The 23,490-nt window shown below is 38.8% G+C and overlaps 1 protein-coding gene across 1 annotated transcript in view; it reads left to right on the forward strand.

The window, feature by feature from the left end:
* CTNNBIP1 (catenin beta interacting protein 1) overlaps positions 1-17,864 on the forward strand; it is a 34,264-nt gene extending 16,400 nt beyond the window's left edge. The window contains exons 3-5 of the mRNA XM_032201542.1: positions 3,704-3,825; positions 4,322-4,412; positions 15,867-17,864. Coding sequence (XP_032057433.1) covers positions 3,730-3,825; positions 4,322-4,412; positions 15,867-15,925 — 246 coding nt within the window. The 5' untranslated portion in view covers positions 3,704-3,729 and the 3' untranslated portion in view covers positions 15,926-17,864. The remainder of the gene's footprint in view (positions 1-3,703; positions 3,826-4,321; positions 4,413-15,866) is intronic.
* The last annotated feature ends 5,626 nt before the right edge of the window (positions 17,865-23,490 follow it).

Here is a 23,490-nt window from a genome sequence, read left to right on the forward strand (position 1 = left end):
TAAGTACTTCAATAAGACTTTCCAGTCCTTCATTTGTAAAGATGGATTGTGCTGACTTCTGAGAACAGACTAGCTTCGTAAGTGGTTGTGGAAATTTACTGGTGTAATTATATGATACATATGGTGTGTATTATTTGTCATCCTAAAGGATATGATTCTTCTATGATTCTTCATAAAAGCTTTATGTAGCAGGGACAGAGATAGGTTTAAAGTTTTCAGTCTCAATATTGACTTAAGACTTTTGTTTCTACTTGAATGTCAAGTAGGAAAAGCTGTGGTAGCTGAAATTCACCCAAAATAATTATGTGGTGTATGAAGAGGAAAGCACTGTTGTGCTGTAGTCTTAATTTAGCCTCTTTATACATATATTTTTGTAGCTTTTGATTCATGCTGTGTATTTTCACCCCATGTTGCTACTACCAATGTGAAGTATTCACCAAAGGGGGTAGGTTTTAGTATTCTTTAATCCTTCCTGTTCAATAGGTAGCTTCATGATGAATCCATCTTGGTTGAAGCTTGCTTCAGAAGGACCAGGTTTAAATAGGAATATTTCATTATCCCTTTTTAAGAGTTTGATAAGTTAATAAGTGACTGGAAGACTATTATACTGGAAGACAATGAATAACTATATCTATTGACTGTCAGTCTCTCAAATCATCTGATGTGTAATGAATGGGATGATGAAATGTGCAGATCTCCCCAGCTGGCATGGAAGCAGCAGCGGCATTTTCTTGGAGTTTGTGGATAGTGCCATCTATTGGTTGATATTCCATATAACTTCCATTCTTAAACCACAGGTGTGTCACCATGTTTCAGGTGTCTTGATTTTTTTTTTTTCCTGGAAAAAACAAAACACTTCAGCTTCAGAAAGAGCTTTTTTTTTTTTTTCAATGTAATACACAACATGCTGATGGAGGGGTTGAGACTGTGAAAAGATCTCCTATACAGTGTTATCGAGCTGTTCTCTTTCTGTAAACATGATTTTTCATCCAGTTTCTTTAGAAGTATAAATTCATGCACTTTTAAACTACTTCGAAGCACTTGTTTACTGTATCTGGCTGCTCCACTCGTTGCCCTATCAGTCTTTGTTCCCAGACTTCACTGATTGCATTTTATAACAGAACTGTTGCATCGGTTTGGAAGGAGAGGTGTGCCCATTTGTCTGAGCAAGCTGCTATGAAAGCTGAAACAGTGAGGAGTTATGTCAGGTATCATTATAGAGTATATTTATATGAAGAACCAAATAAAAGAATTGAGGAAAAAATACAAATATGATAAACTCTTAGATTATTTTTTTTAATTACCTCCTTATTTGTGGCATTTGATTCTGTAAGTCAGACCAGTCAAGATATCCATGCGTTTCCAAACATGGATATGACAAAATATTGTGATTACTGCCAAGAATATTGTATGTTTTTCTTTATCATTTTCTAACATAGAAATTCAAATTATTTTTTTCTACTGCTGCAGGACTAAATACATTCTAACAGATTGAATTGTCCCATCAGATAGGCCCATTAGCTATGATATTATTAAACCTTGCTGCTCCGAGTGTTTTGTAGAGTGATAGATTGGTGCAATTTGGAAATGCTGGAACAGCATATATTGGCGTAAGCTAGCAGAACAAAACAGTACTGTAAGACACACATTACTTGAATAGAGTTTCCCTATTGACAGTAAGTAAAAAATGAGGAAGAATTCAATGCCTTTTTTTGGGAGGGAGCAGGGGACAGTGATGAGGGCATAAAGAGAGCTATCTGTCTGTAGAGTAGGGATAAAAGTAAGTTGGACTTCATGGTATAAACATCCTGTATATTAGAGAGGGGACTATGCAGATGAAGAAATGAGGCAAAAATGTATACAGGACAGTCCTGTTACGTTGTTCTCCTCTAGACTGAGTTCTTTGGCTACTAATACAGCACCTTCCTGCTTCAAGTAACAGTATTAAAGAAATAAAATAGTAGTATGTATCAGTTCAACATGAAGAACCAGTCACACGTTTTCAGCCTTTCAATCTTGTTTGGTATCTTGATTTAATGGTTATAGTTTCATCTGTCTCAGGATAGATATAACTTAACATCTCTTGCTCACTGTCTTACTTTGTTCATTAGCTTACTGTTGACATCACTTGTTACCACTCACAAATTGCACTCCTAGGAACCTAATCCAATCTGCTTACCTCAGAGTTGATGTACAAAATTATGAGATCATTTTATTCCCCCTTCAGAAAGCAATTTGCTGATTATAGTAAAAAATAAAATCATCATTACCTTGCACATTTACAGGCTGCAAGTTTTTGAGCCCAACCATCTCTACCAAATGGGTATAATGCAAATCTTCCCAGTGGGAAATGCTTCAGACAGGACTGGTGATAGAGCTTTCTCCACTCTGCTGTCTTCATGCTAAGTAATGTGGGTGGCAAAGCCTATCCCTGCAGCTGCTACTTAAGTTTGCATTATTTCTGACTCATTCAGGAGGGCCCGTGTGTAATTTTAAACTATTTCCACACCCAGATTACTTTCCCTTAAAAATAATAATGATAAAGTGGGGGGAGAGTTGGTAATGACCACAGGAGAACATTACGTGTAAAGCAGTGGTGTTTGAACCTGCTGTGGTACAGTCCTCGCTAAGCATACCTCAGGTCTCATGCATTCCCTTCATTACTAAGATTCAAAAAATCAGATTTATAGCTTTATATAGGACCAGACCCCCTTGTGTGAATGAAAACCGATTGGAGGACGGTTCTGGAGCCAATTCTCTGAGCTGTGCGTTGTGGAAGAGGAGCTGCTTTAAACTTCCATCCAGGCATTCCAGAGCAGGGGTTATGTTCTCCAACATACAGTACTTGTAACAGGTTTATTTAGTTTATTATGCTGCTGTATCGATGTATTATTTGAAGCATTATTATTTCCTAAATTTTGCAGTTCAGGCTTTTACTATTGCTGACTTAAAATTCATCTTGGAATATATTAATAGCAGCTGAAGGTATCGTGGACTTTGAAGAATTATTGGATACTCAGGCAATAAATTACGATGATGTTATACCATCTAGAATTTACTTGGCATTGTCTGTTTATTCTCTGATGTTACTATTCTTAATTAAAACAGAAAAGCAAAACTTAAGCAATGTGAGAAAGCATGCTAAGCTGTATTCTTTCCCTGTTCCTCTTAACTCTTCTTTCTCTTCAAAACCATTATATAAATTTTTAAAAACTTTTACAAAACGTGAAGTGGCTTTTTTATTATAAAAGAGAAAGACTTAAGATTTCATTCAGCTTTTTTTTTTTTTTTTCTCCAGTGTAAGCTTGATGGCTGTACATTCTGCATCCTGTTTTCATGTTAGCTGTGGTTATTTACAGGGCAATAAAACAAAAACACAGGCTTTTCTGTCAGGGTACTTCTTTCATCCAGTTGTTAGGTTTCTCATTTTCTACTCATGCAGTAATGTAACAACAGATAATGAGGCAGTAGTGATTTTAATATCAGACTCTTTGAATCTTTGGGTTGAGTGAGGCCCAGTTTAGCTATTCAGATTTTTAAGGGCTTTTCTGTTAAAGCGTGTGATTCCTCACTATTTCAGGCTACTTAGTATTCTGCCTGCCGGTGAAAAGTAGATGGTTTAGGAATTAAACTTTGTTATTGTTTCTATTATACCCCATTACCTGTTTTGGTCTGTCTTTTTCTGATCTTATTATGCCTTCAGGAAATCCAGGAGCTGGCAGGAGGGGAATGAACCGTGAGGGCGTCCCCGGAAAGAGTCCGGAGGAGATGTACATTCAGCAGAAAGTGAGAGTCCTGCTCATGCTGAGGAAGATGGGATCAAATGTAAGATGTCACAAACTGTTACAGCCCATGTTTTGTAGCTTTCCGAATATAATGTCTTAGTAACTGGGATTGTGCTGACTGAGATGGGCAGGCGATGGTTGGGTTTTACTGCTGAATTGTTTTAGCCATCATTGATTTAACCATCACCTGTGATTAAATACAATTGATTTGTTACAAAAAAAGTTATGAGGCTTGTGGTGCCCGAAACTGCATCCGAACACCTGATTATTACTCTATATAAGCCAAAGTTTTTCATTATTGTGAAACCAGGAGAATAGGGCATCTGTTTTAAAGTGGCTTTGAATCTCTCCATGAATGCATGTACCAGATTGCTGCTGTTATTGCTTGCTGGCATTAAAATTTGTACAAATAACAGCTCAAACAGTTGAAGAGTAGAATAGAGGCAACTGTGACATTTGTTACTGGGGAGTCAGAGATGATATCTTCAGTGTTTCTTCATTTTAGTTTTGCTGACTGACTCTTTGTACATTTCCAGCTGACTGCTAGTGAAGAGGAGTTCTTGCGCACATATGCAGGTGTAGTGAATAGCCAACTTAGCCAGCTTCCTCAACACTCAATTGATCAGGGTGAGTACCAGATTTGTTTGCCTGTTGTTTAATTAGTGAGAAACAGTATCCGAAAATACTAATTCAGGTTCCTATTTTTCTTAACAGGTGGTTTTATTTTGTCAGACAAACTAAGTCTTGGATATACCTAAGATTGCTTAGGATGAAGGGCATTATTCTCCATGATAGCTCAAAACATTTTTGGCCAAAATCTTGTGAAATGAATTAATGTACATCATTTCCCAATATATTTGATAAATATAAATGAATTCTAACCTCATTGATTTTTTTGCTATAGGTGAAGTTAAACTCAGGCATGCCTAGGCCCCTCTGGTTCTGAGCGTTTTATAATATTCGGTATGAGTCCTCTGCCTAAGTCAACTTTCATCTGAATTTTTGTATTTATTCTTACTGTGCTGAAATGGCCCAGTTTCAGAGAGAGTTTAGCAACAAGAGGAATTTGTTTCCCATAGCATTTCTTTAATTTGCACAACACAATTCCCGAACAAGGGTGGTGGGTATGAAATAACTTCAAAATCAAGTAGTCTGCTTAATGTATGTGGCACATAAACTCTGACAGTAAAAAAAAAAAAAAAAAAATCTAGTTCATACTAAAATAATACAGTACCTTTGAGATAAAGTACAGCCAGAGGTAACTGTCACAGTAAAACTTCCATACTTGTTCTGGTAAATGCTGAATTATTTAGTACATTGTTTTAATTTATTGCCATACTGTATTATTTTAATTTGATTCCTTTAGGTTCCCATTGATGGGATGAAGTAGGTGGTATTTTTGTGAATTCTTTACAGAAGTCTTGGAAAACCATTGTGTGGTGGTATTCTGAAGCTACAAATATGTTCTGAACCTGAATGTTTATTTCTGAATATTTTCCCCTTCATAGGCTTCCTGCCAGACCACATTCATAATGTGGGATTTGGTTTTGAAGGAAAATTGCTAGTTTCTTATGCCAGAAAGAACCGAGTTGAACAGAAATTTAATATAGATCTGAGACATTTAGAAAACCATTAGAAACACAACCTGCACAGACTTGCTCTTCAGTTTTAAGCCTGTGTGTTCATTCCTCACATAGCTGGGGGACTGATGGAGATAGATACACCTGTGTATTTTGGCTCAGAATTTTTAAACTTTCTGCCAGTCTAAAGTGAAAATTTGCCAGTTTCTCCTCAAAAAAAATGAAGACGATTTATTCAGTTAAGAATGACTGCCTTAGTTACCAGACAGTTACTATCACGTTGTCTTAAGCAGTTGGCATTTGTCAGCTTTATCCCTAAAATAGTTACATTTCTCATAATAAAAGTGTATGCTGAATTGTCTGAACTTTGGCAAAGAAGTGGTAATAAAAGCAGAAGTCCAGCCAAGGGACACTGATACATTGTACAGCTGTGCTCCAATACAGCTTAATCTAACTTTCCTGTCTTAGCTGTCTGCTTTTATCATTTGTAAAATTAACAAATTATTTTCTTACTTTACATAGGGCTTTGGAAATTTAATTCTAATAATGTCAGAGTGCTTAAAAATTCCTGCCCTAGTGTTATAGAGAAAGCTCAAAATACTGTTTCTGATTGCTTTCAATTTGTCAAGGTGATATGAAAAGTAAGAACCCCCAAAGGGTGCTCTTCCAGATAAGGGTCAGAAACTTGCAGCTGAAAAAAAATTTGACTTAAAATTTAAATATAGTCAAAAGAGAGACCAACAGTTATTTATTCTGCTTCTAGACTCCCTAATGATGCAACGCAGGAAATTTGAGAGCTTTATACATTGTTCAAAAAGTTATCTTTGTTCCATAGTTGAACAGATGCTAAATGATTTCCCTGTCAGCATTTTCTTTAAGTCCTTGAAGATTCTTTAGACTTTTTCCATAGGGAAGTGAAGTCCTCCCTGCAGTTGCTGTGAAGTCCTCCCTGCAGTTGCTCACTTTGATGTGATCTGAGACGCTGCTGTCCTTCCTATGTGATTTGACCCTATGATCCACCTTCAATTCTCCTAAATTATAGTGAAGCTGTTGTCCTGACCGTTAAGATTTTTTTTTTTGGTAGAAGAAAATAGAACAAAGAAAGATAATACTTAACTATTTAGAAAAGTGGGAAAAGATGTTGGTCCTTTTCATATTCAGATATGCTGTCTCTCCAAATTAACAAGAGTGTAGCATGAAGAACAAATTGAAATGAGGAAACAGCCAAATACCATTTTCTCTGCAGTATGCTGTAAAGGCATGAGCAACTGTAATTTGCTGCTCTGGACTTTGATCCTCGGAAAACCTCTGCAGATTTGTAATAGTCAGTTATGATAATGTTGCTCTTTGCTCTTTTTCTTCTCTGATTTTACTTTATTAAAAAATGTTATGTGTCATTTCTTAATAAAGAAACCCAGCAGCGACCATTACCAGCTGTCAGTACGTTTTGCTGTCTTCTAGTGTTGGTGAAGCATGAAGGGTTGATCATTAAAGTACCAAAACCAGAGGATAAAAATGCCACGGGTGTCCGACTTGCCATCTTAAGGGAGATTCCATCTCCACTAGATGGCATTATCTTGCACTGAAAAACCCTGTCCCAAGTCCACATGCTTGAGGAACTTAAATGTTTTGTGTCCTTCAAGATTCCTTAAAGGAATTTTCTTCCCTGCTTTTTTAATGTTCTCATTGAGTCTCCTCCAGAGGATTTTTTTAGTCTTTATGCAGTTTGCCTTACACAACAAATAAGAGGTGTTATTTAAGGAGTTAGTTTTAAGGACTTGGTAGGCTAGCAGATTTCACAGACCTTTTTTTTTTTCCAATAAAAGGACAAATTGCTCTCGGCCTAATTTGTCCTAGACTTCAGAACCATTTTTCTCTAGCGGGCATGCACAAGGCAGAAAGCTGATTTCATACCCTCGTTTCTTTCCCCAAAAGGGAATGATGTTTGTGGCATTCTAAAAGCTTAGATAGAGACCTGCAATTTTTTGTGAATCACTTATATATGCTGTAGTCTGGCCCCACAATTGCAGGAATGTTTTTGATGTTGTTAAGAAGAGTATAGGTGATGATTTAGGTTTTCATAAGTACATTACAATCCCCATTACCATTTTTATGCTTTTTCCTTGTTGTGCCTCCATGAAATAGTGTCCTAGGACAGCTGGCAGGTTGTCTCACAGTAATTACCTGAGGTAGGACTGCTGAGCCTTGTCATTGTCTGGTGCTCCCTACTAAGTTTTTTTGATAAAGAGCTGTCAACTCCTTAGTTGAGTCTATTTGTCTGACCACAGGGAGTCACTCTGCAACATGTGTGTCCAATATATATTTGCAGATATGTGACAGCGCACTGAGGAAAGAAGTTTACGCTTGTCCCTGCTGAATTCAAGTAATTGTGCTATAAACCTTCATTTAGCCACTTTTTGATAATAATAACACTGACATTTAAAGTACCTCCATGGTACTATGCTTACCTTATTAGGATTCAGCAGTATAATTTAGTCTCTTTCATCAAAAAGCACCTTAGAATGCTTTATTTTTAAAGCAAGCTTGAAGTCTGACTCCCCTTCAGTTGGTGTTTAGTTTTCTAGGAAGAGGGGAAATTAAATTCTTAGCTTTTTGTTCCCCATTTTGCTTTAAGAAGTTTGTCAGTTCAGACATAGAAAATCATTGTTTTAGGATTATTTGCAGATCTCTGTTTATATTTGAAATATACATCTGGAACGACTTCACTCTTGAAGCACCTACATTGTGTCCTGCTGCATTCAACCTTGATTTCCTGACAGGGAGCTCAGAGTTGGTCTGACTGCAGTACTGAATGGATTTGTGTAAATCAGATAATAATAACGTATGTCCAGGGCTCTCTACCGTGTTCCAGCAGATATCAAATTGAAATAGGTTCTATCCAGTGTGTCTTCTATATCCCTCACTTTCAGAGGCACAGCTTGTATTAGAGCAACAGATCTGTGGAGGCGTCTTGAATACCCAGAACATGTATTCCTGTCTTAACGTAATTGTCTTTTTATTCCAACTCTATTTGCCCTTTCTTTTTAGGGTATTCCAGAATCTTAGGAAGTGCTTGGCCTTTTGGTGTGTTGCCTTTGATATGCCTCTCTCGAGTTGCTCTTTCCTTAATCTGGACTAAGTTCACCAAGAACAAGGAATGTTTGGACAATTTAGATGTCTGGAGTCAGTTCATAGCTTAATATTTTGGCTGGTTTTATTAATACTTGGCCTGCTCACCCATTCTCTTCTTTAAGGGATCTGGCCATGTTGCATCCATAGCAATTATGAGGCTTATCTGATAAATGAAATACTTGATTACCCATTAAAAAGTACACTGCTAGCAAAGGGGATGAGATCTCACTAACTCAGGAAGGTCTAAACAAAAGTTTAAAAAACTAGACTGAAGTATTCAGTGCTTAAGTTTAGTATTAATTAAGAGCCTAAACCTTTGTACCATGTTATTAATGTTATTTTATAAACATCTTATCTTCAGATCATTGCTGCAACCTTATTAATACCTATATGAAAGTGCAAAATAAATGCCATTTTTCCTAAGGAGCATTTTTTAGCTGACATCTGTGTTTGTTTGTTGTTTGTTTTTTTTCATAGCCCCAAGAATAACTGAGGAACCCAAAACGATCCCTCTTCAAATAGTGTCTGTTCTAAAAGAGGGATGTGATCATGAGCTGTTTTGAGATATTGCATATTAGTGCTCTTCCCTGCATTGCAGCAAGAGCTAACGCAGCTCAGACTCATTAGGTTTCTTGAACTTGAAGTGATGAAATTGAGGCTTTCTTAAATATTTTTAACACAAGCAAAACGCCCCTCAGGAAGTTATATGCACAGAAGCATCACCTAAAAAAAAAAAAAACACACCACCATATTTCCTGCTTCCCAGTTACTTAAATTTCTAAATGCTAGGCTAGCACTTGGCTGCCTTAAGTCCCTGCTCTGTGGTGTATCTGAAAATGGAAGCTATGCAGCTAGTAAGCATGATATGTGAATTATACCAAGACCTTGGTGATTACAGCTCTGTTGTTCCTATAGCAACAGGAGTGTCATGCTGGTTCTTGAAGAAAAAGCTGGTCCCTTGGGGAGGGCAAAGCCAAGATGCAAACGCACGCCTCAGCTCGGTGAGACGCATTCTCTGGATGGTAGGGTATTGAAAACAAATCTAGGCTGCTTGTGGAGCTAAGAGGCAGACTGCAGCCATGAAGCATCAAATAGTGGTGGAGAAACAGAGATATCAGAGCTCTTCTCAGTGTAGGGTTGTTTTTTCTCTTTTAAACACCATGCTTGTCTCAATGCCTTTCTCCTCTCAGCAGTGCATGTTGTATTTTTAGAATGCCAAACTAGGATATTAAGGCCGGAAATTTCAAAGAAGAGTTGATGTTTAGAAGATAGTTGCTGGAAGGTGATTGAAGACGTGTGCATGTAAAGATCTTGAGGAAAGTAAAGATTTCTTGTTTTCAATTTGGCATCCTTTCAACCCTCACAACAGGTTTAACCTTTTGATCTCCAAAAGCTTTTCAGGTTTATTAATTTTGCAGGTGGCTACAAACAAGACAGTTCTATGTATCTATTCATCATTCCTGAGACACTAGGAAAGAGCAGTTACAGGTAACATCTTGCTCTGGGTTAAGGCAGTGTATTTTGAACCCAGCTTGTACCCTACTGGCTTGATGTCCCTGTAGGTGAGTACTTGCTGTGGAAAGCATTAGGTACGAGTTAAATATTGTCAACTTTCAGGAAAGATAAAGGTGTGAAAGTATAAGGTGAAAGAAGTGGAAGAAGGATTTTCATGTCTGAAAGTTTGTGGCAATCAATGCTTTGCCTCTGTAGGTAGATGGAAAACATTTTGTTGGGTATATGCAAGTCTCTATTTCAGTGTAGAAAAGCATGTCCAGAAAAGGGAAGCTTGTGGAGGGAGATGTTGTATGTATAGAATGTGTTAGGTCAGGTGTACGTGTACCTTCCTCATTGTTCTATAAATTAATTACTGGAAGTGCAAAGCTCAGTGGAGGATGTGCTGAAAGTAAACACGGTTCACAGTCCTATTGTCTTAATTGCAGACTTCTGGCAACGTGCAGCTTAACTTTATAACCTGTGCTCTGCTTTTTCAATTTTTTACTTGATTAGAAAGAAAACATCCGTTATGAGAGCCAAGTGAGACTGCTGCAGAAGCCTTATTCATTAGTACTTTAATCCCTGCCTTCCTTTCACTGCATAGAAACCCCTGCTCCATTCTCTGGAAATGTTTGTGTTTGCACAGGAGTAAAAGCGGCTGTGCAATTGCTTAATGAGCAGACTTGCTAGATGCGTTTCATTTAGCTCTGGATAGCTTGGGTTGCAGGACTGGATTTGAACAAAACCTGCTTTTGTGCTGAGAAATGTGGATTAACTTTTTCTAGACAAATGTCACCAAGGATTTTTTTTTCTTTTTTTTGCTACAAGGTATCTTCAGAAATAATGATTTACTGTAAGCGGCCCCTGGGAAGTTAAAAGTAGTCACGAGGGTATCCCTTTCAGTTGCAGACCGATGAAAACTATTATTCAGCAGAAATTTTTTTCATTCTGTTTCCACGTCATTGAAATACCACTAGATAGATGCTTCTCAATCTTACAGCACCTTCTCCTTGAGGAACTAAAAATGCTGGACAAACTCCTCTGCTAGAACATCAGTTTCTGTATTAGAGGCAACATTTTGTCATAGGGAGGATAAAGTGAGTTGCCAGAGATTACACAGTGCTTTGAGGTACAATCACACCTAGTCTTGAAATTCCAGATTGGTAGACTGAGCCCCAAACTCTAAGAAATAAATTTAAGGAACTGAGGCGTCATTTTACTAGTACAATATTTCTTCTCTCTTTCTATTATTTTTCTATTGTCTCCTGTCAGGTCTCCAGGTATGGATTTATTTTGGGGAGCTTCCCCCTCAATATCACGCTTCACCTGAAAGTATATTTTTGTTTTTGTTTAATTGGCTGTTTTCATCAGATACATGGTAAGGCTTTTGTGATGGTTCTTGTATTGGGAACCTTCCTCTGCTCATCCAGAGGCCTGAAGCATGGTACAGAAACCAACCCTAAAAACATCCCCTCTCATTCCCCTTCTTATCCCCCACCCCCTTTTTAATGCCAAAAAAATCTGAATTTGGTGTTTTGTCAACAGTGATTTGGTTCGGACTGTTTAGTGTCTTTCCTGCTTCATTTTTGCAAAAAGGGAGGCACAACAAAGAACGCCAACCTGGAGTTCTTAGAAAATTGACGTTTTCTGTCCCTTTCAACATCCCTGGTGCTCCACTACAAATCACAGAACTTACTGCCCTTCGAGTGGTGGTGGTGTTTTATAATTATCTACTCACCTTATGGACATGGAGATAACTTCCCTCTTTGCAAGTCCCTTGAACAAACTGGTCCCAGATCTGTGAAACAATATTGCTTTTTGTATCTGTCAAGAGCCATGGTGCTCTTGGATAAAAGAGAAATGGTGAATAATGAACTCCTTTGTTAGTGAATATAAAGTAAGGCCATGAGATGGAATAGCCAGAAGGCAGTGGCACATGTGTTGGTAGTGACTGGATTGACATCATCTGAAAACCATTGGGTTTGGTGTCAATTTGTTGCTCCTGTGCTCATGAATTCATGCTTGTGTCAGATTTGATAGCCTGCAAGAATTTTCCATTTGGTTGCCATTATTTGGAGAAAGGATGTTGACCTCTTTGTAGCAATGCATCAACTCCTTAAGTATAAAATTGGATCTTTAATGTGGGAATAAAAGAAATCAGCATTGGGTTGAGTCTTTATTGCAAGATGAGTGGTATTTGGTTGGGTATTGTGCCCTGGGGGTTACCCACCCACTTACTTGTCTACCTTGAAGGTGGTATTATCTTTTATTTGATAGATCAAATTGCCTTCTTAAATGCAATTGCCTGAGGCTCTTTCAAATGCTAGCTTGCATGTAATTCCTGCAAATGAAAACATTGCTAGCCTTGCGTTAAAATAGCAAAAGGAACCGAGGAGGGAGCAGGAAGTAACACTGCTAGAGTTGTGTATAAAATCCATCCTTCACTGATCTTGTTTAAAACTGTACCGTGGGACATAAGAATATATCACTTTTAATACTTATCTTCTTTTTCTTCCCTTCTGAAATTAATAGCAAAACCCCTTTAGTCGCTTCTGGTCTTTGCTGCTCTCCTGTTCATTCCTGTATTTTGTTTTGCTGCTCCCTGGTGTTTTGGCTGAACTTTTTAACTTTCAACTGCTGTGAAAATTTCATTAGTATGTGGCTGCTCTTGTGTTCCAGCATAACTTATGAAAGTAGCAAGTAAACTTGGTACAAACACCAATCATTGATGAAGTGCACTAGTAACCTTCCTTTCAGCCCAGTGATTGTCCTTTCAAATACAGTTCATGATCTTTCCTTAACAAATTGTTATCCAGTTTGGTTCTTGCACTTATTGTCTATCTTCAGTTAAAAATGCTGTATGGGAAATAATATGTTATGAAGTGCTGAAGAAATCAGAGAGGCAGCATGCTTTTTAATGATGATATACTTAAAAAATAATAATAAAAAAAAAAACACTAGACGTTTTGTTCACAAATTCAGATAACTTTAAAACTATAGTTATGATTACATTGGTGACAAAACAAGAGTTACTGAAGTTTCTACTTGCTTGCTAGCTTTGGCTATGAAAGACTGAAACCTGGAATTTCAGACGTTCTTCATCCACTGATCATTTAGGATGCACATAGTAATAATGCAGTAGTATTGTAGATGTTCAAGCATTTTTCCATACTTTTACACCATATACTGTACTCTTGTTTTTCTTCCTCCAAATAGAATATAATTATATTTTTTCCTGTTTTCTGGTTGTATTGGCAAGCTGGGTTTCTTCTGTTCCCTTCTCTTCTATCCATAGTCCATGCAAAAGGCAAGTTACCAGTTCCTTCCACCAGTGACACTGGTATCAAGGCTGTGCCATGTGGGCCTAGATAAGGAGAGCAGGAGCTAGCTGAGAGGGACCTTCCTTGTCAGTGATAGCTGTTTTGATTGTGAAAGCCCAAATGAATGGCAGAATTCCTGGCGTCCTTTGCAGAAGGCTATTTCTGCTCATCATGTGCTTTAAACTGCTGCTCGCCCGCTGCACAGGAGCAGTGCTGAAAGCTGGAATTGCTCGGGGCAGGCAGACACCAACCAGCAGGCTTGTGGGGTCGCACCATTAATAGAGAATGAAATTTCCTTTTCCAGACAAAACTTACAAGACTACTTGTAAGTATTTTTTTCATATTCAGCCTGTGGAGAGGGGAGACCTCAGGAAAAACAATCGACATCTGTTAAGTAATCCCGCTCATCTCGGTGCTGTGACGTGTGCTGTGATTTCGCTGTTGCCAGGCTGCTCCAGCTGCTCGTGGCTCACACAGCAAAGCTGCTGCAAAGCCTCCTCAGCTCTGGAGGAGGACTCGTGCAAAATGCAGAAGCATAGGTTGTGCTTCATGTGCACTGGCTTTGCTAGTGCTTCTAATTATTATTACTCCCCCTTCTTTTTGGCACACATTTGTTTTTGCAGGCTCCTTACAAGTGAAATCCCTCTTTTTTGTACAGGCTGGTAGTTGTTATATTTATGCACATTTAAGGAGAAAAAAAATCAACATGGCAAGTTGCTAATTCCGAGCTGGATTCCAGCACTATATATCATTTATGTTTTGATCAAGGAAAAAACAGTTTGTGGAGGAGATGAAAAGGGAGAAGACCGCAGGGCTTCTGAGTGTTGGCAAGAGGGAACATCAGAGCAGGTTTTGATGTACTTCTATAAAATGTGGGTCCTGTGTAAGAAAAACAAATTACTGCTTGGTCTTTAGTATTTCCTCCTGTGAGTACATATAACAAATAAATCGTGAAGTGTATAAAAATAAATGTAGTTGCATTTCATAAGCCTTGATTTAGTTTTTAAGGACATTAACAAGGGGAATTAACAGCCTTCTCTTCCTCCGTGTTTTTTTTTGTCACTTTTCCTTCTGTATTGCAACTAAAGAGCAAATCAGATAACTGAAATTTTGGCAGACATTCATACAATTACAACAGATGAGGAGTTTTGGTTAGTCAGTCCTCTGCCTTTTACCTTGTGTGCAGGTGTATAGGCAAAGTTCCTTGGGGCACAAAACTGAAATGTGCTGCTTGATATGCCTCAAGTGAAAGCCTTTGGAGAGTTTTACGTGCTGATGCTCAACCCAAGCTGAGTCTGAACTTTCCAAACCTCAGTAAAAGATTTCTGTAAAGCTGATCGGTTATCTGAATGGCACAGGCAGTCAGTGTTACTTTTGGCATTCCGTACTTCGTTGCCTAATCCTTTAATAGAGGCTTTGAAGAAAACCTTATTAAGCAAAATTATCCCAAGCAGGCCAGATTAATTAACGAAGGCCAAAATGGTCATTTTCAGTCATCTGTTGCACTGAAGTGTCTAAGATCATTTCAACAGAGTAAATAATTTTTAGAAATTATATAAATGGTGACTGGATGTTTCATCATATTTTTCTAATCAGTTAAATGCTGTTACAGGATCTACAGATGAAAGCAAGCATTTACTTTTATCTAACTTTCTCAGGGATGAAATTTTTACCAGAAATTTAAAATACTGCATTCAGCCCTTCAGGGTTGTTTTCCAGTTCGTGTCTAGACTAGAGATATTGATTTAAATCACTGCTTTGACACTGCTGTATGATGTATTTTTATTTCCCTATTGTCCTGGAGACATTTCTCTTGAAGTGCCTGTTAGGCTGTGCTCTATATTTAGGAAGTCCAGAGAGGTGATTTTTTTCCTGAATATCTCAAGGTATCTTTTTTTGAAGAATGAGACCTTAGGATGGAAGGCTCTTTACAAGCCTTTATCAGGTATGATTCTCCAGTCATTCAGGACCTTCTACTATTAAGGCTCGCTCAAAAGACCACCCAAGTTTCTAAAGACTTGGAGGTGGTTCATAGGAAGGTAACATCATTTTTCTGTATTTAGGGGACATGTTTTGGTGATAATTATACAAAGTTGATAGCCTCAATTGGGGAAAAAAAAAAAAAAAAAAGAATGAAGAAAGTCTGAATTCTTCTGGAAAGATTTCTTTAGTGTAGGGATAAAACCAGTGCTTAGCAAAGCTGTGTCTGTTCTCTGGGCAAATGGAAGCTTTCAGTTGGGAAGAAGATGCTGAATTTCCACTACAGAATAGAATGTTTGCAGTATCTGTTAGTTCATAAAAGGTGTTTAAATGATTTTCGGTGAAGAAAATGTAAAAGCCTTTCAGTTGGCCTATTAATACAATTTTTATTCTTATGAGTTTTAAAAGAAATGAATGTATTTATCTTCTCTCTATGCCCTTTTTCCTTTCCTGTTGATTTGGTTTAGTGGGTAACATTGGTAGTAAGGGGATGGCTGGACCAGATGATCTTGGAAGTCTTTTGCAACCCTTCTGGTTCTCTAATCGTGGCACACATTTTGCTGTCATTATTACAGGTGCTGAGGATGTTGTGATGGCATTTTCCAGATCAGAGACAGAAGACAGAAGACAGTAACTACAAGATACCTGAACAACACAGAACTGGAGAGGACAGTGAGATTCCTGAAGATAGAGGACGATGGCTGAGCATTAATAAGTTCCTTTGCCCACCCTAATTTTTCCGTGGTAGTCCTTCTCCTTTATAATTCTGTTTCCCTTTGCCCAACCCTCAGAATGCATCTCACAGCCATCTATTCCTATAAGTTGTTGCTACTCAGCTGGGCTGTGTTAATTAAGGACAAACCTAAAGGTGTATTTTCGATTGGCTCAAAGGGACAGACTGATTGGCTAAAGGAAGACAATTGTTTAAACTTGACCAATGAAAACCTTTTCTCTCTTATTTTATGTTTTAAAGTAAGTCTCTTGACATCCTACTTCTAAAGAAGCTTTTCATGTTGTGGTGCTTATTTAGGTCAAACTTGTGAATTTGAAGAGGGTTTGATTTGGCTGCGTAGAACTGGAAGCAAGGTGTGATTGGTTGACAATGCAAATGCTTTCTTCAGTTGGCTTGCAGGTGTTTCGCTGACATCGACACTTTCATTGCAGAAAGCTGATGTTTTGGTGCATTGGTTATTACTTTATCCTTACTTGGGGAAAAAACAAATGTGCTTTGCAATATTTATTACATCTATACACGTATACATGCTTGCTTTTTTGTTGTTTTGTTTGTTTGTTTTTGATTGGCTTTGAAATCACGTTTTTAATTTCCTCTTGGCTGCAGTGTCTCTGATGCCATCAGTTTTTCCATACTCATCTGCTGTGTGGCCTCAAGCTCTTTTGGGAGCCTGTGTTGAATGCATATTTAGTTCAGTAAGTCTACCTGTTTCAGCTGGAACACGGAGATCACCAGCCGTTCTGTGCTTCTGTGTGGGCTGTACTACGAACTCCTGGTCAACCTGGTCGTTCAGGTGGCTTCTCTCTTTGCTTCTGACAGAGGAGCTGTCGTTATTTTGCAGGAATTGCAAGAATGAGATCTATGGCTGTGACATGAGTTTGCCAAATTTGTATAGAGAATATGTGAACTTGTTTAAAATAACTGTAGTTCCACTTTAACCCTTTAATTGCTGCACAAGACTAGCTCTCATACAAGGGAAAATTATTGATCATTAATTTAAATCAGAGTTTCACTGGTCTTTAATAAACTAAGTTCCTAGTCACTTGAAAAAATTGTATGCAGTTTGGTTCCCTGAAACCGCTTGGTGAGTTGGAAATTATCTGGATCCTAGGCTAATACCATTTCTCTAGGCGCTGGTCCCAAGAGGCAGCAGCACTGCGTTAAGCTGTCAGATAGTGAGCGTACAGGTGACATTCAGGTTTACTCTGTTGGTAGTTCCAGGGCCTTCAAGTAGATGCATTTACAAACTCAAAAACCTGCCGTGAAATTCCCGAATTGCACTGACTGTTCAGGAATCTGCACATAAAGTATCAGAAGCCTAGAATTTCTAGCACTGCTGCCTAAAACCTAGCACTTCATTTTCTCCAGTGTGTGCAGGTGATTTTTACAATACTTCTAGATTTTCCTGTGGTTGCACTGACTTTAAGATGTTTCAAAGCCTATTAAAGCAGAACTCCATTCATTTACCTGTTCTTGGCTCTTTTCATGTGGTTGTTAATTATTTGGAGTAACGATTACAGAATCTGGCTGTGACAACATGACGGTTTTTCATGGCAAGAAGTTCTGACGACAGGATGCTGTTACGGTCTCAAAGTGGGGGAAAAGCTTGAAAGAAACCATGGAATGTGTGCAAAAGGAAGAATGGACTTGTGAGCGTGAGGAGGGAGATTATCTTGAGCAAATAAATATGAAATGAGAACAACTGTACGTCTATTTATGGAAAAGTTCCTTTTCATTCTTTTGCAGCTTTGTGAAGTTCAATGTCAAAGTGTCATTGCCCCTGTTGGTTGGGGCTGGATAAGAAGCTACTTTATTAAAATAAACCAAGAACAAGCCCAAATGAATCTTTGAATCTTGACCTTGTTGCCTAAGAGGCACTTTAATCTTAATTTTGGTGCAAATGGGGCAGCCCTTCAGGGTTTAATTGGGGGGGGATTTGCGTGTTTCTGGCTGCTGGCTGGAATGAATGGGGTGGATTGTGGTGGCCTGTCCTTGTCAAGCTATCGTGCATCCTCCGTGTGTATCTATGGCATTTCTGAGCTGTTGAGTCTTTTCAAAGAGAAAAGTGAAGTGCTTGTTGTTCAATCTTTTCACTAAAAAATGTAATTTGGGGGGGGGGGAATACAGTTTTTAATAGCTTCTCTTGTTTCTTACTGATTTATTATATTGTTAACCTGCTGAATGGTAACTGTTTGCTCTACCCTTGTGGAAGACTTCCATGTAGACTCCAATCTTGGAGTCCTGAGTAACGTGTTGAGCAGGATACATCGAGAAATGTTAACGTGTTGTGTAACAGCCTGATTTGAGGTTCAGAACCTGGAGGAAATCCAGTCTCTTGAGAATATTTGTGCTTTGTTACCTGTGTGCTCCTCAACTCCCCACAAATGATTTCTTGCCTTTAAACCAGGGCCAGAAGATTTATAATAAAGAGTTGATGTATAAATCAGTGATAAAGTGGAAAAGACAGCTTTCCAATGTTCCCCTTGAATTACATTTCAAATTAATTATCTTCCTGCTATGAAAGCTAAATGTCTATTAACACTGTGGAGCCTGGATTAATTGGGAGTTAGAGAAACCTGCACAGAATACATCAGCATGGTCGACTTGTTTATTGCACGTACAGATTTCTCTAGCTTTACCTTTGTGCTTCTGCCTTTTCAGGCAAACTGTTATTAATAAAAGTAAGAAACAGTGTTTTAGAGGTCAGAGATGAGTATAGGACTGGATTGAAAGACATTTATAAATACAAAAAGCTGTGTAGTTCAATTACCAACCAAACAGTGCTTAAGGCATTCAGAGAGCATAAAAGCTTTAGAGGCAATTTCCAAAAAAGCACGCATCCTTTGGGTGGTCTTTTTGGGAAGACATGTTCCTTTAGATATTCACAATGTGTTGTTACACTTCTTTCTTCTCTTATCAGGCTTATCATCTACCTCTCCTTTACACGCTGTGTTTTCCAGAGCTTGAGGAAAAGATTTAGAGCTGAATCAGATGCCCCTCTCAGCTCTCTCCAGATGGGTAGCAATTGCTGTAATTGTCAGTAAAGGTCATTGTGTCTGTGAGCACTGCCTATTGTAAATGAAAATGAGACTCCTCGCCATTCACATAAGCCTTTAGATTGATTCTCCCAGGTCCTACAATAAACCCTGAAGTAACACAACGTGTGAGCTGGTGGCATAGTGACACTTGGGAAGGAGCTGTTGCCTGAGAGAGACCGGACCCCAAATAAAATAAAATAAGCTTTTTAGAGTTTTTGTTCCTTTTCGTATCTAAGGTAAGTAGTCACTGTAAGTTGTCATTTTCTCTTGGCTGTTCAGTGGCCTGTGTGAAAGTTCTTAATGCTTTACTGTTAAATCTCTTTCAGTTTCATAAGGCCAGTATTTCTAATTCACCAGCAGCCTAAATAGTTCTGGTGAAGGCTAAAGATTAAATGGCCCATGAAATTCAAAGACCTCTGTCACCCATAGAAGACATCATCCTAAATAAGGCTTCAGGGTCATATGTGGGATAAATTTCTATAGCTATTGAGAATCCTGTTATAAGAATAGAGCAGTGCCATGTCTGAAGTTAGCAGTGGTTTTGTTATACAAGAGGAAAAAAATTAAAGGCCAGAAGATGAAAGCTTTGAATCAAATGTAAATAAAGTATTAGAGATTATTTTATGAAAGATCTACCAAATGACTGGGCGAGGAGGGGAATAGATGACTTATATTGTTTTAAGATCAGTCCTTCAGCCTTCGTTTTGGTCTCTTGCCTCCTAAAGGACTGTGCGGCAGAGCTGACAGCAAAAAAGGCAGCAGGGCACAGGGACCAGCAGAAACCAACAGTGCCATAAGAACAATTTCTGGAGGGTTAAGTCTTCAGTTGTATTCAGTTTCTACCAAAGGAAGAGTAGTGAGTAAGCATTTTTACCTGTTATTCATCAGTAACAAAGTATTCCAAAGCTTAGCTGTTCATAGAAATCTGTAAAGAAGCTTTTTTAAAACTGCAGAATGGTTGTTTTAGGTGTATGAGTAACAGGAGCACTGAAGTGTTGCACAGTTGCTGCCTTGGTGGGATTTTTGCTGAATGTGGTTGATTTTCAAATCAACTGACAGTAATACTGCCTACATCTTGCCTGAGCAGCAGGCTGAGTGAAACTGGACCTGTTTGTCATTCAGTGCCAGGGTCAGAGATGTGTTGTATGCAGGGCAAGTTCTTCCCTGTTCACAACATCACCAGGAAATAAAAAAATATATATATTTTATCTATTTTTGGTGGAATGTTTTCTTTTGTTTTAAATTTACTTTCCTTCTGCTGTAGATTAGTCTTAAGGATCCTGTCAGGCCTGGTTCAGTTATTTCAGTAAACTCAGGCAATAAAAATTGTCTCTCTCACAAATAACTTTTAAATGCATTATAATGGATCAGATTTTGGTAATTGTGAGCTAGATAGGCATAGTGTTGACATGTATTTGCTGGACAGTCTTTTTTTCTTGCAGCCTCAGGTGTAACATGATCAATTTGGTGTGGTGTACGCATCTTGCAGGTTTTGTATCCTGTATATCTGTAAGTTCTGAGCTGTAGGAAATAGGTCACTGCATCCCTGTGGTTCTTCCAGATCTGCCCTGGGCTTGCTGTGTAAGTATGGCAAGCCTACACATATACCTTGCACTACAGTTTCCTATAACCTTCCTCTTGTTTCTGATGCTTTTCACACTTACAGACGTGGAATTGCTGTATACAGGCAGGAGCGTTATGTAGCAGGTGCCCATGCAAAGACATAAAAGAAATCACCTACTCTGTCTTCTGAGCTCCGCTTTCATTTTGTCTGCAGCTGATTTGCCCTAAGCAGAATTCCTGCAGTGTGTCATAAACTATCTGGCTAGTTTCCTTTGTAGCCTGAAGCACTTCAATTCTGGAGATTATTTATTTTGGGAAAGAGTTATTTGGTTGTGATTTTTTTAATTTTTTTTTTTTTTGGGGGGGGGGGTTGCAGCTTTATAACCTGGCTTATTTATAAGCTGCCTCATATATCAACATGAAATAGTTATGTGCATGCAGCTTTTTGCTGTCTTGAAGCTTTCAGGCTCTACTTTCCTTGCTACTAAATGCAAACCTGTGACTAGAGGCCTGTGATGCACAGAATACAAACTGTTCAGCCTCTGTTTAACACCTTCAATACCATCTCCAACCCAGGTGTGGACTAATGCACCTGTACCTCTCTTTGGTTTTCTCCTTGGATAGTTATTGCTGCCCTTTTCTAATGGGGTTACAAATGTGGCAGGTCCCACAGGTTCAGAAGATGATCCCTTGATGGGGAGCAGCTGGAGATGCTCAGCCAATGCATCACAAGCATGCTCCCCGCACCTGCTGTGCTTGTCATTGCTGCACAACACCTGAGCTCTTCAGACTCCCCCAAAGAGGCCATAGATGTTCTTTTTCCAAAGTTGTAAAATACCTCTGATTAACCTGATTACTGTCAGTTGGTTGAGCTGACTCTGGAGGTTGAATGTATCTGAGCTGAGACTCTTAATGTTAGGGACCCATTCAGCCAAGTTTGTGTAGGAGCAGTATGTAACAGTGCTCTTGGCTCAACTGTTTAGTTCTCAAATCTGAGAAAAGGGTTTCCTATTTTCCTTGCACACCACTACTGTATTGCTAATTTCAGATTTCTGAAGAAAGAGTTTATTCAAATATGCAGAATTTGCTGCTTACAGTGTGGTCCACACGTTGCCACTTAAAACATATTCCCGTTTTGCAGTGATACGAAATTGTCAAATAAAGCCTGTGGCTATAACTCAGTACCCACATGATGTTTGCAATATTCCAGCTAATGTAAGAAATAAGGATGACTGTTCAGAAAATATCTCCCAGATGAGGAGAATGTTGTGAGATGAGCGTGGATAATATAAGTTCAGATCAAGCCTTGACATTGAGATGCACCAGAATAAGAATGTGGTTTTCGAACTGCTCTCCAGCTGTTGTGTGGGGTTTGTTTTGGTTTTAAGCTGCCACAAGAGCTCAAAAGTTGCTTTTGTTTCATGCCCTTAGTCTGTTCTTTCAGAGAATCTAAATGCATAATTATGGTTCATGACTGCAGGACTGGAACTGAAACAATTTAATCATGTTTAGTATGCAAACTGGAGCCCTACGTTCATCTACAGCAAGAAGGGAGCGTGGCACTGGATCTAGCCTTTGCCTTTGTACTGTAGGATAAGATTGTGAAGGTCTCAGTACAGTGTCACTGCTGTGAGTTTTGTTTTTTAAACTGTGTGAAAGGATGGAAAGTTCTGTAATTTCAGAAGAAAGGTGCTGCTCCAGAAGAGTGTGGCTTTGCGTGTTATTGTATGCGTGCACTTATCCCATAAGGCAGGAGAATGCATGAAGTTATTTGATCATGCAGTGACACAGGAGCTCGTCTTGCTGCTGACAATGCACTGTAATCCATTTTCAGCTTTATGTGTGACCTCCTAATTGAGGGCACAATGGAAATTGCTTTGAACGTGATTGGAATGGACAGTGGTAGCCAAGCATTTTCCTTCAGTCTTTTGTCGTGTATCTCAAGTGGCTGGAGCAGACTGACGTAACTACAATTTTCCTAATCAGTGTGTGTAGTCGACACTCGAAGTGAGCACCTGATGCCTGGTCATAGCTAGGCGTGGAGTTTTCTCCTGCAAGTAGAGCTGTTCACAACAATCTGTACTCCTTTTTACAGCTGTTTTCGGTGCCTAACTTCTACTAAATCTCCTGAGGAGGAAGATACAGCAGGTCAGGAATGGATGAATTTCCGTAGGTGGAAGCATAAGAGGAGGATTCTCTGTCACTGTTGTCTTCTCATAAGCTTCTTTGAACCTGGAGAAGGATGGTAATTACACTCGACAGAATCTTAAGCTTTTGACTTGCCTTTCCAGCAGCACCAGGCTTCACAGTCCCCCTCTAAATGGAGCTGTGCCACATGCTGGTTCTGTAGCATCCTTAGCTCCTTGTACCTTATGGGTGTGTGATAGAGCCTTTTGTTTTATTCTGGCCTTGACCTTGAGGTCACGGTCTTCTGAAGCTAAGTGGGACACTTGGACTCTATCATTCTCACTAGTGTAGCTACATGATCATTTCTACTGCTCACCCCCACTCTAAATGTAGAGACGTCAGAGGATTAAGGAGCACAGGGAGCTAAATGAAATATTTTTATTTGCAGTGCCATTGTCAAAAAGAGGAGGCAAGACTTAGCTGAGAAGTGCTTAGGTTATCTACATGTCAGTAACAAACAGGAACGGCTGCCTAAGGGTTTACAGACCCCAGAATCAGCGGAGCTTAAATATGGACCCACTCTAGTAAATACTGGACTCCAGCAGGGTAGCACTGCTAGGTACATGAAGATTCATAGTTCATGTCCTTCTGCATCCTCTCCTGTGTCCTGAGGGATTTAAATAGAGAATTTGTCAGCAAAAGCACCTTGGCTTAAGTCTTAGTGAGATGGATCACAGA

The sequence above is a fragment of the Aythya fuligula genome, chromosome 21 (genome assembly GCF_009819795.1).
Source record: "Aythya fuligula isolate bAytFul2 chromosome 21, bAytFul2.pri, whole genome shotgun sequence".
In the NCBI taxonomy this organism is placed as follows: Eukaryota; Metazoa; Chordata; class Aves; order Anseriformes; family Anatidae; genus Aythya; species Aythya fuligula.